We start from the raw sequence: 12,645 nt of genomic DNA, 5'->3' as shown, positions 1-12,645 counted from the left end.
TAGAGCCAAGTCTTCACTGGCCACAAGAAGCAATACACTGATGGGGTGTGATGGTCCACGAGACAAAAGGTTGTATGCCAATTGACAGCAGCCTCACCCCCCTAGGTTGAAGGGTTTGGAGCAAGGACCTAGATGATAACTGGAGCATGTGAAGAGGAATGCACCAAAGGACGTACAAAGCTCCCAAGCCTTTGAGGACTTTAAAGGTTAAGGTAAAGGTAAAATGTAAGGTAAAGGACCCCTGGACGGTTAAGTCCAATCTAACTTGACTATGGATTGTGGCTTTCATCTCCACTTTCAGGCCGAGGGAGCCAGTGTTTGTCCACAGACAGCTTTCCAGGTCATGTGCCCAGCATGACTAAACTGATTCTGGCATAATGGGACACTGTGATGAGTACCAGAGCGCATGGAAATGCCACTTACCTTCCCGCCGCAGCGGAACCTATTTATGTACTTGTGCTGTAAGCTTTTGAACTGCTAGGTTGGTAGGAGCTGGGACAGAGCAATGGGAGCTCACCCTGTTGCACTGACTTGAACTGCCAACCTTCCGATCAGCAAGCGCAAGAGGCTCAGTGGCTTAGACCACAGCACCACCCACTCCCTTTTTTTTTACCTAAAGGTTAAGGCCAGCATCCTGAATTGACTTGAACTGATCAGTGGGTCTCAGACTGATTTCCCACTGCAAAAGTGTTGCAGAATCTTTCTGTCTACTAAAATAATACTAGTTCCTGGAATCTAAGAACTATTTTGCTGCCCAGTATTTCAAGAGAAGAGTTTGCTACTTAAAGAAGTGGGGGAGGGAAATACTCCTTTGGTTTATAGATGTCAAATAAATGGCCTATAATGATGTCATGAAGGGAATACATGAAGCTGCCCTGATAGAAGACATTTTGTCTATCTAGCTCAGTATTGACTGCACTGGCACTGACTCTTCAGAGTTGTGGGCCATTAGCTCAGGGCCAGTGGTTTGGTTTCCCATTCTTGCACCATGAGATATGCACTTTTAACCAGCTGCACTCACCTTCAAGCCAGTGCTTTCTGCTTCAGAGCCCTTGTCCACACCTGTGATGTAAATCCCAAGAGCATATTCGGCTCCTCCTCGGATCATGAGGCCAAGTGATCGCCCTTCATTCAGGACCAGATTCACCTGTGCCAAGGAAATAATGATGAGTTTTGGAGCTCTATAGGGACACACAGAAGGTTGTGTCCAACAACTACTCTGAGCAGATACATTGGATTTAATAAAGATGACAAGCTTAAGTCCACTCATTTCAGTTGGTCTACTCTGAGTAGAACTTAATTGGCTACAACCCATAGTTGTTGATATGCATGTGACCTGGACCCAGCTCTCTATTTTATTCAGTACCCAGGATTTTGTATAATATCTTGTTTGGGCAAACAAGAATAAGAGATGGCTGTGACTACAGGGTTGCGAAGGTGGGGACTCAGAACTAACAGAACACCATGTCTATTCAGAAGTCAAACTGAATTTGATGGAGCTTACTGTTAAGTACATGGGGTTAGGATTCTATCCAATTTTAGTCCTACTCAGAGTAGACCCATTGAAATTGATGGGCATGACTAACTTAGGTTCATTAATTTCAGTAGCTCAACTTTGAATAGGACTTAGTTGGATGCAACCAGTGCTTTTTTCTGGGGGGACGCAGGGATAAGCATACCCCTAAACATTTTGTGAATCTTTGTACTTTTGTTCATTTACTGTATTTATTTTTCCTGATTTGAACTATAAAATGGTGGTTTTCTTGAGTCAAAATGAGAGTACCCCTAAACATTTTTACTTTTAAAAAAGAAAAAAAAGCACTGGATGCAACCCAATGTTATTTAAATACTTAAGAGTGGATTCTACTAAACTTTATTCAAAGCCTATCAGCTGATATTAATGTACATGAGTAAGTGAGGTCCATTAATTTATATAAGTCTACTCCGAGTGCAGCTTAGTTGAATACCAGCCTAATACCCTGCTTTGCAGTCCCATGATTCCTTGTTTCATATATGGCCACCCAGCCACTTTGAGCTTTGGAACTTGCACTGTTGTAAGCGCCACATGATACTCATTCCACATCAATCTTTTAGTGCGGCACCACTCATGCTTTGGTGCTCCCTGCCTATGGATATCAGGCAGGCATCTTTACGGCAATCTTTTTGGTGCCTTAAAGTTTGAAAGAAAGAGAAATGAAAATTGACAGATTTGCCCATCCCTAAAGGAGAACCAGGTAAATCACTGCTTATTGGATTTACTCCATTTTAGGTTCTCTAGCCCTTCTTGTTCTGTAACTCTTGAAACCTTCTCCCTCCAGCCCCTTAATAAAGGTCTGCAATTTGATGTGGGCCACAAACTGACCAAGTCTTCCCCTCCGACCCGTACTGCCTTGCACGTAGAAAATTGAGACAGCGGAAAGAACCACACAGGTGACCCTCAACAGCCCCTGATGGAATAAGCAACAAAGGTTGGCAGCATTAAAGGATGCTGAAGCTGCAAGGCAAAGCAGAAGGGACAATGGGGATCAAAGTGCTGGACGTCTGAATGTCACTGGCTGTCACTGGGCAAAACTGATCCAACACGAAGAGGAAGGCAGCTGAGCAGAGAAAGAGATTAATTATACAGGAAGTATCTCATCTTCCTTATATGAATGACCAGCCTCCCTACAGATTTTCCATAGGCATCTGGTTGGCTACTATGAGAACAGGGTGCTGGATTACATGAGCCCTTGGCCTCATCTGGGAGCCAGGATCTTCTCACGACTTTAGCAATGAAGAAAGATGGTTGCTTTCACATCCTGCCTTTGGGTTTGCTGAAGGCATCTGTTTGGCCGCTGTGGGAAAGAGGATGCAGGACAAGATAGACCTTTGGCCTGATCCAGCAGGGCCCTTTCTGATGTAATTAGAGTGTATTGCTATGTTATATGTGATATGGATCCTTGTGCTTTGGAAGGAAGACTAATGATTGCTCCTTTCCCTCTCTTCAGATGGTTCATAAACTTTATATATATATATATAACATTTTTTTATTGGTTTTACAAAATTTTATACATTTTAACTTTATCTATTTCAAACATTAAAATAAAAGGTTCTACTGAACCTTTTGACCCCTCCCTCCATGGGTTCCATATTCAAGATAAAATTTTCTGCATCTTTTCCCTTTATCCATATGTTAAATATTTGTAGTTACCATACTTAATTCCACATTACAAGTGTCATTATATCCCTGCCTATGATTTTAACTGTTTACAATGGTCTTTTAAGTAAATTAAAAATTTAGTCTTTTAAGAATACTTGTTCTTCCTGGTTTCTTATCTTCCCTGTCAGTTTCACCACCCCTGCATACTCCATCAGTTTAGTCTTCTTCTTTTGTTGGTAGTTCTCCTTCCTTCCATCTCTGGGCTAGATGGTTCATAAACTTCTGTTGTGTGCACCTCCTTTTTGTAACGTAAAAACAGAAGAGGAGCCTGCTGGATCAGGCCAATGGCCCATCTAGTCCAGCACCCTGTTCTCAAACTGGCCACCCAGATGCCTGTGGCAAACCAGCAAGCAGGACTTGAGCACAACAGCACTCTCCCCTCCTGAGGTTTCCAGTAACTAGTATTCAGAGCATAGTCATCATGGCTAGTAGCCTTGTCCTCCATAAATGTGTACAATCCTCAATAAAGCTTTCAGAGTTGGTGGCCATCATGGGCTCCTGTGTTAAATAGTGATGCATGAAGAAATTCTTTCTTTCTTCTATCAGTTCTGTTTCTTATATCTGTCCTATCCCGTCCCTACATTTACCTGGTTGCATCAGAGCTCTGAGAGCAAGGAATTAAACTTTAGTTATCTCTAGAGTGTGATTAATGCAACAAAGTCCTCTACTTACAGTATGAATATGAATATGCTCTACCTCAAGCATGCAGGGACTGTAAGTCCTGGTTGGAACGGAAAATGCTTTTAATTGCATTTTCAGTCAAACTAATATAGCTAAGGCTCTCAGGAGAAAACCCCAAGCAGATCTGATTTCTATTAGAATTCAGGTGAAGTACGGCTTCAGCATACAGAAACGTTCCCCCCCCCCTTTAAATAATACTGTACAGCATATGCCTTATTGACAAAACGCTGCTGTAGGCTGTGAGCTCTCTGAGGAATCAGATAACTAAAGGAGTGAATTTATTTCTCTTTAGACTTGGGAGCAATTATCTTGGTAAAAATAGATGGAAGAATTATGAAGTGTTTCCAGGAGGCTTGTGATCGCAGAGGCAGACACCTCTTTATTGCAAAGTTGGAGACAGGAGTGCATTAATCCCATATTAATTAGAGAGTTTAGCAGCCAGTATGTAATAGAGCAGAAGTAAAGACATGGGTATGTTTGATAAAAGAGGTAATCATTTGTTTTTGAAAATGCTACTCCTATGATATTCATGGAACTGTATGCAACGATAACATTCAAGGAAAAGGATTTAATGCTTATTTGGTTGTGATAGTGGCTTAGAAGAATAGACAGGAGGGATACAGATTCCATGGAGCTGTCATCACATGTAACGAATTATCAGGAGCTTGGAACCATGGTAGGCATTATTGCATTTTAATCTTGCCCTTTTCCCAAACAGTTCAAGCTGGTGTACACCAGTGGACCTGATCCTTAATTCCCCCTACCATGGTTCTCTTCACTGTATTTCATCCTCACATCAATGCATTTGGGTATGTTAGGCTGAGAGAGAGAGAGAGAGAGAGAGAGAGAGAGAGAGAGAGGGTGGCCTAGGGTAACCCAAGGAACTTCATGGTTTGCCCAGTACCACTCCAGCTACTTCATGACAGAGGCTCCACTAGTATGCACCTGTAGCAGATGACAACCGGCATGGCCATGGGAAGCCTGGTAAGAGCAGATCTGAACCCAAATCTCCTTGTAGTGCAAGCATTGTCTCTAGAATTATGTACCTATGGTTGACAGCAAATGGGCAGGCAAACAAAAGGCAAATATACAGGGAATCTAGCAGTTGACACTCACACCTGGACCTTCTTGCTCTAAGCAATGCATCCCACTTACTCTGCCAGCAAGTACAGCACTGAGTTAGACACTTTTAGATTATGGACTTAAGAGGGGTTCTCTTATTTAGATGGCAGGGTATGTCCCTTCACTTACTTCAAAATGTGGCGTGTTTGCCCTCCCCTTCTCCTCATTCTGCAGAATAGGGCCCTGGGCTTCTGCTACCAAAGTCCTGCCCTGATAGCACAACAGAGTACACATCAGTGGCATTCAGGAAAGTGCATGCATATTTAGCCTGGTAGTGCAGAAGTGTAGGATAGGGCTGGAGAGCCTCAGGCCTGGGGCCCAGAGATGACCTGACAGATCTCTCTGTCTGGCCCTCACAACTCTCTCCTGGCTACAAGTCCTTTCCCAGACCACATTCCCCACTGGCTTTGCTTTGGGCCTTCCCTGGTGCCTCTTGCTTGGCTGGCGGGTGGTTACAGAAATGTGTGTGTGTGTGTGTGTGTAGAAACTAGCCTACTGTACAAAGGTTAAATGTGTATTCTGCTTATGTGCTTTCCACAGACATCTGTTCGTACATTGTGAAAACAGGATGCTGAACTAGATGAGCCATCAGCTTGATCCATCAGGGTTCTTGCAATGTGCTTACGGACATCCATTGTTTTGCCCACTTTTGGCTCTGGCCCTGCACACCATCCTTATGTGTCCCTCAGAAGTTTGTCAAGAAGGGCATGGAGGCCTTGGGCTGAGAATGATTCTGCACCCCTAGCCCATGGGATAGTTGTCTCCTTCAGTGATGAGCAGCTGACAATCAGGGAGTACAGCTGATTTCAGAGGACTGGAATTTATGGCCAGCAGTGGCAAAGGATTGGATTTAAGAACATCAGAAGCAGGGTCAGCCCAAGACATTTTGGCACCTGAGGCAAAACACAAAATTGTTCCTCCCTCCTCACCAGGGAAGGGGTGAGTAAAGCTATGCACCAGGAATAAGTGGGGAATAAAGATCCACACTGAGATCTGCTGTGTCTGAGGAAGTCACCTCACTTTGCCTCATGGGTGGGCTGGCCCTGGACAAAAGAGACTTGCTGGATCAGCATCCTGTTCTGAACGAGATGCCCATGGGAAGCCCACAAGCAGAACCCAAGCACAAATACACTCCCTTTTCCTGCACTTTCCTGCAAATGGTATTCAGGAGCATTGCTGTCTTCTGAGAACACATGGAACCCAAGGTCAGGAAGATTACTATACAGATACAATATTATCACTAGCTTCATATTCCTGCAGTTCTTTACCTGATTAACAGCTGTGTTGATGTAGTGGGGCAGGTAGCTAGCACCTGAACCACATACTCCAGATTCAAGCCCCTGTAGCATAGAAGGTAAAGAATTGTATGTGCCTAGCAGAACTAGATAGTGATTGGTGATGGGGTCAGGTGTGGATGTTAATACATCCACTCTCATTCACTGGATCATCACCTTGTCATGGTGAGTAGGCTTGCATGTTCCTATGACCCTTGTGAGTGAAGCCATCGGGAGTCTCACATTCCCAGCAGGGTCACCCAAGACAGAAGTTCAACGAGGAGGAGCTAGACAAAAAAATGATCAATGGCAGAGCAGGCGGATGATAACAAGCGGTATGTTACAATGGCTGTGAAGGTGGATGAAGGCTGCAGAAGATATGAATCTACAGGTTGTTGTGGTTCTCACACCATCAGAATAGAGCCTTACTGCGAAGACTGAGCATTGGTCAGTGTGCACTGATCTACACACATAAAAAAAATTAACACACAGGCATCTTCTAAAAACCCATCCCAAAACCAAAAAAATCCCATGGCGATCAGCAAATGGTAACAGGGGCAGGACCATGAAAATCTAGAATCCCCTAGTCATGAACCAGCACATGGGTGGTGGATACAGATTCAGTTGCTCTGACTCAAGGAATGAGGCAGTTGAGCAGCTCAGCAACTGTATCCATGACTGAGCAGCCCTACTTAGGATCCACTCTGCTCATCACCAAAAGGAGGATGGGCTAGACCCCACTGTGGAAAAACGTGTGGATCCAGAATTGGCCTCCACAGTCACTTACGGATTCACTGTTAAGACCATGTTCATGGAAGACAGTCTTACTTAGCTATGAGTGATCGCCAAAGAAGAATACATCCCATGATTCCTTTGTGCTTCCAGCTCACCATTGGATGATCTACCTTCATCCACCTGATGTCAACGCTGCCAAGCAGCATCAGCTTTGGGGAAGGGCTGTGGTTGCCAGGTCCCAGGTTCAATCCCCAACATCTCCAGGTATGGCTGGGAATGCCCGCTGCCTGAAACCCTGGAGAGTCACTGCCAGTTAGTGTAGACAATACTGAAGTAGGTGGATGAATAGTCTGAGTTGGTATATGACAGCTTCCTACATTAGTAAGATCTGATCTGATCACCTAAACAATGCTGAGAAACTAGGCAACTGATGCCACAGAGAGAAAGAATGGAGGAAACTGTTAGGAACATTCCTCTCACTCTGACCTTGAATTGTACCACTGATGTAGTCAGCTCTGAGCATGCATACACCAGAAGTGTGCAAAAGAACTCCTAAGAATCCTGAATAACAAACTGAGGCAGGGTGCCTTGGAGGGATTTTAGACTTTTACAAGGCAACGCAGGCTCTGTAACAAGGTAGGCACCAGTTTAAAAGCTTTGTGAAATTTGGCAATCCAGACATTTGAAAAGAAGCTGCAGACAAGTGTGAGTGAAAAGTGAAACAATGACTCTGAGCTTTATTGTGGGGGAGGTGAAAAAGGAACAACCTTGCAAAGCCAAAAACTTACATCTTTAGCTTACACATTTGGATCAAGAGCAAGGAGAGAGACCTTCTTTTTGACTGACAGGTCTAGGCTGCAAATGGAGGAAATTGCCAGCTCTCCCCAATCCAAGTGGCTTGGGGAAAAGAGCAAGTCTGCAAGAGCAAATGAACGCTTGTCTCTTCCATGCTTAAGGAGGGGAGAAGAGAGATCAGTGGATTGTGACATTCAAGTCAAGTATGTAAGTGCCTAGCACAAAAGCCCATGGACCTATTGGTCTATTTGTTTCTTATCCAGGGCTACATTTCAAGGGTAAGTCTGCAGTTTTCTCACTGATTGCCCACAAAAAACACTCAGCAAGTCTCAGGCCAGAGCAAGGCTGAAAACTGGCCACACAACCATCATGTAGCTCAGAACATAGTTACATTGAGGAATTTCTTTTATCTTAGATTTCATTTTATATGTATACATATATATGGTAAAGGTGAAGGACCCCTGGATGGTTAAATCCAGTTAAAGGTGACTATGGGGTGTGGTGCTCATCTTGTTTTCAGACCAAGGGAGCTGGTCTTTGTCCACAGCAACTTTCCAGATCATGTGGCCAGCATGACTAAACTACTTCTGGTGCAATGGAACACCATGACGGAAACCACAGCGCACATGGAAATGCTGTTTACCTTCCCGCCGGAGCGGTACCTATTTATCTACTTGCACTGGTATGCTTCCAAACTGCTAGGTTGGCAGAAGCTGGGACAGAGCAATGGGAGTTCACCACCATCGAGTGGATTCGAACCACTGACCTTCCAATAATTATTAAGATCAACCAAATGCTTCAGGTGGGGGAGGGCAGATTCTGTTTTCAATGGATGTATTAAAAGGTCAAAGAAGGAATCAGTTGGACATGTGTAGGGAAGATGTTCCATAACTGAGGGACCACAACAGAGAAGGAGCTGTCCATGGCAGCCAGCTACCTAAGCTGTGACAGGTGAGGGCACCCACAACAAGACGTCATCTGATGATTCTAATTCATGGACTTGTTCATATGGGAGAAGGTGGTCACTCAGAATCCCAAACCATCCTATCCTGTATGTACCATATTGTCTGTCTCTTACTGCAGACCCAGGCCATCCAATCTGAGCTTCCACAGGTACTGCCCACCTTGAACCATCACCAGCAGGACTGGCAACAGAAGCAGCAGCTATGTTCTGTACTCATGATAATATTTTAGTCTCTTCTTAATTGTGCTGTTTTAAATGTGCATTTTATATTTGACTTCCTTTAGTATTGCTTTCTTTTGAAATATATATATATATATATATATGTTAACTTTTCTGCATTTAATGTGCAAATTGTAGTTCTTTGTAAGGTTCCATTTTGAAATCTTCAAGTTAATATTCTAGTTTTTTGTTCTGTTGCTTTGAATGCATACTTTATATTTTACTTTCTTCCGTAATGCTTTATTCTGGAAGTTTTATTTGATGCTTTAATGTAGGTTGTAAATTGCTTTGAGTTTTTTTCTTAAAGATATAAAGCAGTATAGAAGTAAAACTATTAATGCTAATACTAATAATACTAATACTAATGATAGCAAACTCATTCTCCAAGCGGGGATCGTTAGGAATCCAAATTCAGCTCCATCCTTGCCAAGAGAATGAGCATTATTAGCTGATGTGGGGAAATCCCAAGATCTGCAGAAATACAAAGACTCTGTAGGGGGAAACTCCCCCCCCCCAAAAAAAACAGACCATGTAGAATGTTTAGTAGTTACAGACTGCTGACTGGTTGAGTGGGGCACAAGGGCAGAAAACTGGAGAGGGCAAAATCAATGGAGCATTCTGGGAAAGGGCATGTGCTGCCTGGTTTGAATGCTGAACAGGAGCACTGCACACTGCAGTGTTTTGTCCAGGCACATATTTTGGTATGAGCGGCAGAATATCCCACAGGCACCTCTCCCTTGGCTGTAAAGAAATACAATTATAATAAATTAAACAGTTGGCTGCCCTTTCATGATGCCCCAAATGACTTGCCGGAGGTGACTGCCTCACTCTGCCTCATATTAAGGCCAGCCGGTTAGAAACATTTTTAAATAGACAATTGCTTATATGATTTGTGCAATCTTTCCTGAGGCCCCGGTCCAGGGTGGTACATCAACCTATTTAAATCAATCTACATCTCTGCCTTCAACCCTGCTGGGATGTTTTGCATTTTGTTGGTCTCCTCCCACCTCTTAACTTGCATTCTGGACTCCTGTAACCTCCAACACATGAGGAAGGGAAGAGGAGGAAAGGAAGGAAGAGGATAGAGAGAAGAAAGGAATGGGGCAGAATAGCTGTGATTAATGAAAGTCAGAGGCAAGTAAGAGATAATTTAAGGAAAACTGAGGCACAAAGACCTGGCTAAATTCATCTGGAGAGGTAAAAAACCAAGAATAAAATTTAAATTATTAACAGAAATTAGAGATAGAGGTGGTTTTGCGGTCCCAGATCTTAAACTATATTATGAAGCAACAAGCTTCATTTGGCTCAAAGAATGGAAAACATTAAAAAACACTAAAAAAAATAGACATAGAGGAGTAGGATAACATCTTTGGATGGCACAGCTATTTGGAACATAATAAAGTGAAAAACCACAGAGGGTTCCTTAATCATATAGTAAGGAAGGCCCTATAAAAGGTTTGGGAAAATACAAAACACTTTTAGAGCCCCAAACTCCATGGTGGCTTTCACCAGTGGAGGTAATTTGCATCCACAAGAAAAATATGGATAATAATTGGCCAGTGTATAAAGATTTATTAGAAGAACAAAATGACCAATTAAAATGGAAAAAAAATATGAAGAACTTAAAAGGCTAGGAATTACCTGGCTACAATACCATCAAATAAATGCAATTTTTGAAAAAGATAAAAAAAGAATGGATTTGAAAACAAAATTTCAGTGCTAGAGAAGGAACTGTTACAAGATAATAAGAAGACATTATCAAAAATGTACTAAAAATCATTAAAAATAATGAAACATTGTTTGTGGTGACGATGATGATGATTTTAAGCTCATGAACATTCATCAGTATTTTAGAGTGGGTTTCTCCTAATATACACATTTGTGCACAGCTTTTGCTTCAGACACAGACATTTCCTTTTATATAATGCATTTATTTTGGTGTGATATTTTCATGTACAGTGGTATCTTGGTTTAAGAACAGCCTAGTTTTTGAACAACTTGGATTAAGAACATTGCAAACCTGGAAGTAGGTGTTTTGGTTTGTGAACTTTGCCTTGAAAGCTGCTATGGGAAAACACGCCTTGGTTTAAGAATGCTTTGGTTTAAGAACGGACTTCCGGAATGAATTAAGTTCATAAACCAAGGTACCACTGTACTTATGAATTTTAATGCACACTTTACCACAGTACACATTATTCCACTGGAGAAGTGCATGGCATAATTCAGAGTAGCATGAATTTCAAAGGATGGCTGCATTTTGGTTCTCAGTATTGCTTCAGAAGTGTGCATTAAGGTAGAGGTGCCTTTAAATGTGGGCTGAATTGAATGTTTATCCCACCTCCCGAGGAGAGGGAACAGGACACTACATGCAAAGAAGAAACAAGATTTTCTTAGAACTCCTTGGGATCATTCTGACGAACATGACAGCTGGGGTGTTGTGCTTGTCCCCTGAAGGGCAATGGGGGGAAGCTGGCAAAAATCTTCCGCATTTTTTGTTTTGCTACAAACATATCCTAATTCTCTTGCTGAGTCACACTCCCACCTTTTGATCACAGCCACACACACAAAATAAAAATCTTTTGCTTGTCACTTGACAGAAGCAAACCACCTCTGTATTAACATCTTGCCGAGCAGCCTTCACTAAGAACTTCTTGCCATCTCTGCAGTAGCTTTCCCTTGCACTGAATGCTGATGAAATGCTTGATTTAAAAGAAGAAGGAAATAAAATATTGATCCTTTAAAAACTTGCCAACCTAATTTGTGTTCTGCATACTTTGCTAGGTTCCATGCTTCAAATCTGGGCAACCTTCCTGGAGGGCAGTACTTGCAAGTAGTGGGCAAGAGTAGATGGAGCAACAAATGCAAATTTTGTGGGGGACTGAATCCAACAATGCATATTCTTGCTGGTTAGTAAGTTTACATAGACATAGACATAGAAAATCTAATTGGTAGAGAGGGTTCTGTGTGATATCATTTCCCCTTGTTTCCTGGGCAAAGCACATATGTAATTTCCTGCTTCTCTCTCTCTCTGTCTGTCTGTCTGTCTGTCTGACTGACTGACTGACTGACTAGCCATAGGGGCAGGCATGTCCTGTGTTGCTCCAGTCCCAGTCCCAAGCCTGAGACTGGTTTTTTAAAAAATTGTAAATATAAGTATTTTACCTGCATAGCTTTTACTGCTGCTATAGCTAAGAACCAATACAAGACAACTGAGTAAGTAAACTATATTTTAAGCTTACTTTCCAGTCTGTTGTTTGCTTCCTTTGCTAAGTGGGGTAAAATGAGACACTGAAGTCAGTCTGCTTTGCAGCTGGACCCTATGGTTTCATTCAGAAACATTACTGCCTCTGACTATGGAGGCAGAGCATAGCTAGTCATGGCTAGTAACTGATGTTAGCTTTATCCTCCATGAATTTATCCAATCCTCTTTTAAGCCACCCAAGTTGGTGGCCTCAGCACGAACACAGGCCAGTCCTGTTTTACAGCTGCCCCTTCTCCAAGAAAAGTGGAGTGAAACCAGTCTCTTCCAAAGCTTAAGAACATAAGAGTCAGGAGAAAGGCACATCTAGTGCACCATCCTGTTCTCACAGTGGTCAATGAGATGAACAAGCAGGTCCTGAGTGCTGTTAAAAACCATTTCCCCCAGATAATAGATG

General features: G+C 42.6%; 1 protein-coding gene across 4 annotated transcripts in view; it reads right to left on the bottom strand.

Moving 5' to 3' along the window:
- WHRN (whirlin) overlaps positions 1 to 12,645 on the bottom strand; it is a 116,809-nt gene that overhangs the window by 61,779 nt on the left and 42,385 nt on the right. For all 4 annotated transcript variants that reach the window (XM_053373823.1, XM_053373825.1, XM_053373826.1 and 1 more), the window contains exon 3: positions 1,022 to 1,147. In XM_053373823.1, the coding sequence (XP_053229798.1) occupies positions 1,022 to 1,147 (126 nt within the window). The remainder of the gene's footprint in view (positions 1 to 1,021; positions 1,148 to 12,645) is intronic.

The sequence above is a fragment of the Podarcis raffonei genome, chromosome Z, assembly GCF_027172205.1.
Source record: "Podarcis raffonei isolate rPodRaf1 chromosome Z, rPodRaf1.pri, whole genome shotgun sequence".
Taxonomy (NCBI): Eukaryota; Metazoa; Chordata; class Lepidosauria; order Squamata; family Lacertidae; genus Podarcis; species Podarcis raffonei.
This window is presented reverse-complemented; position numbering and strand designations above follow the sequence as displayed.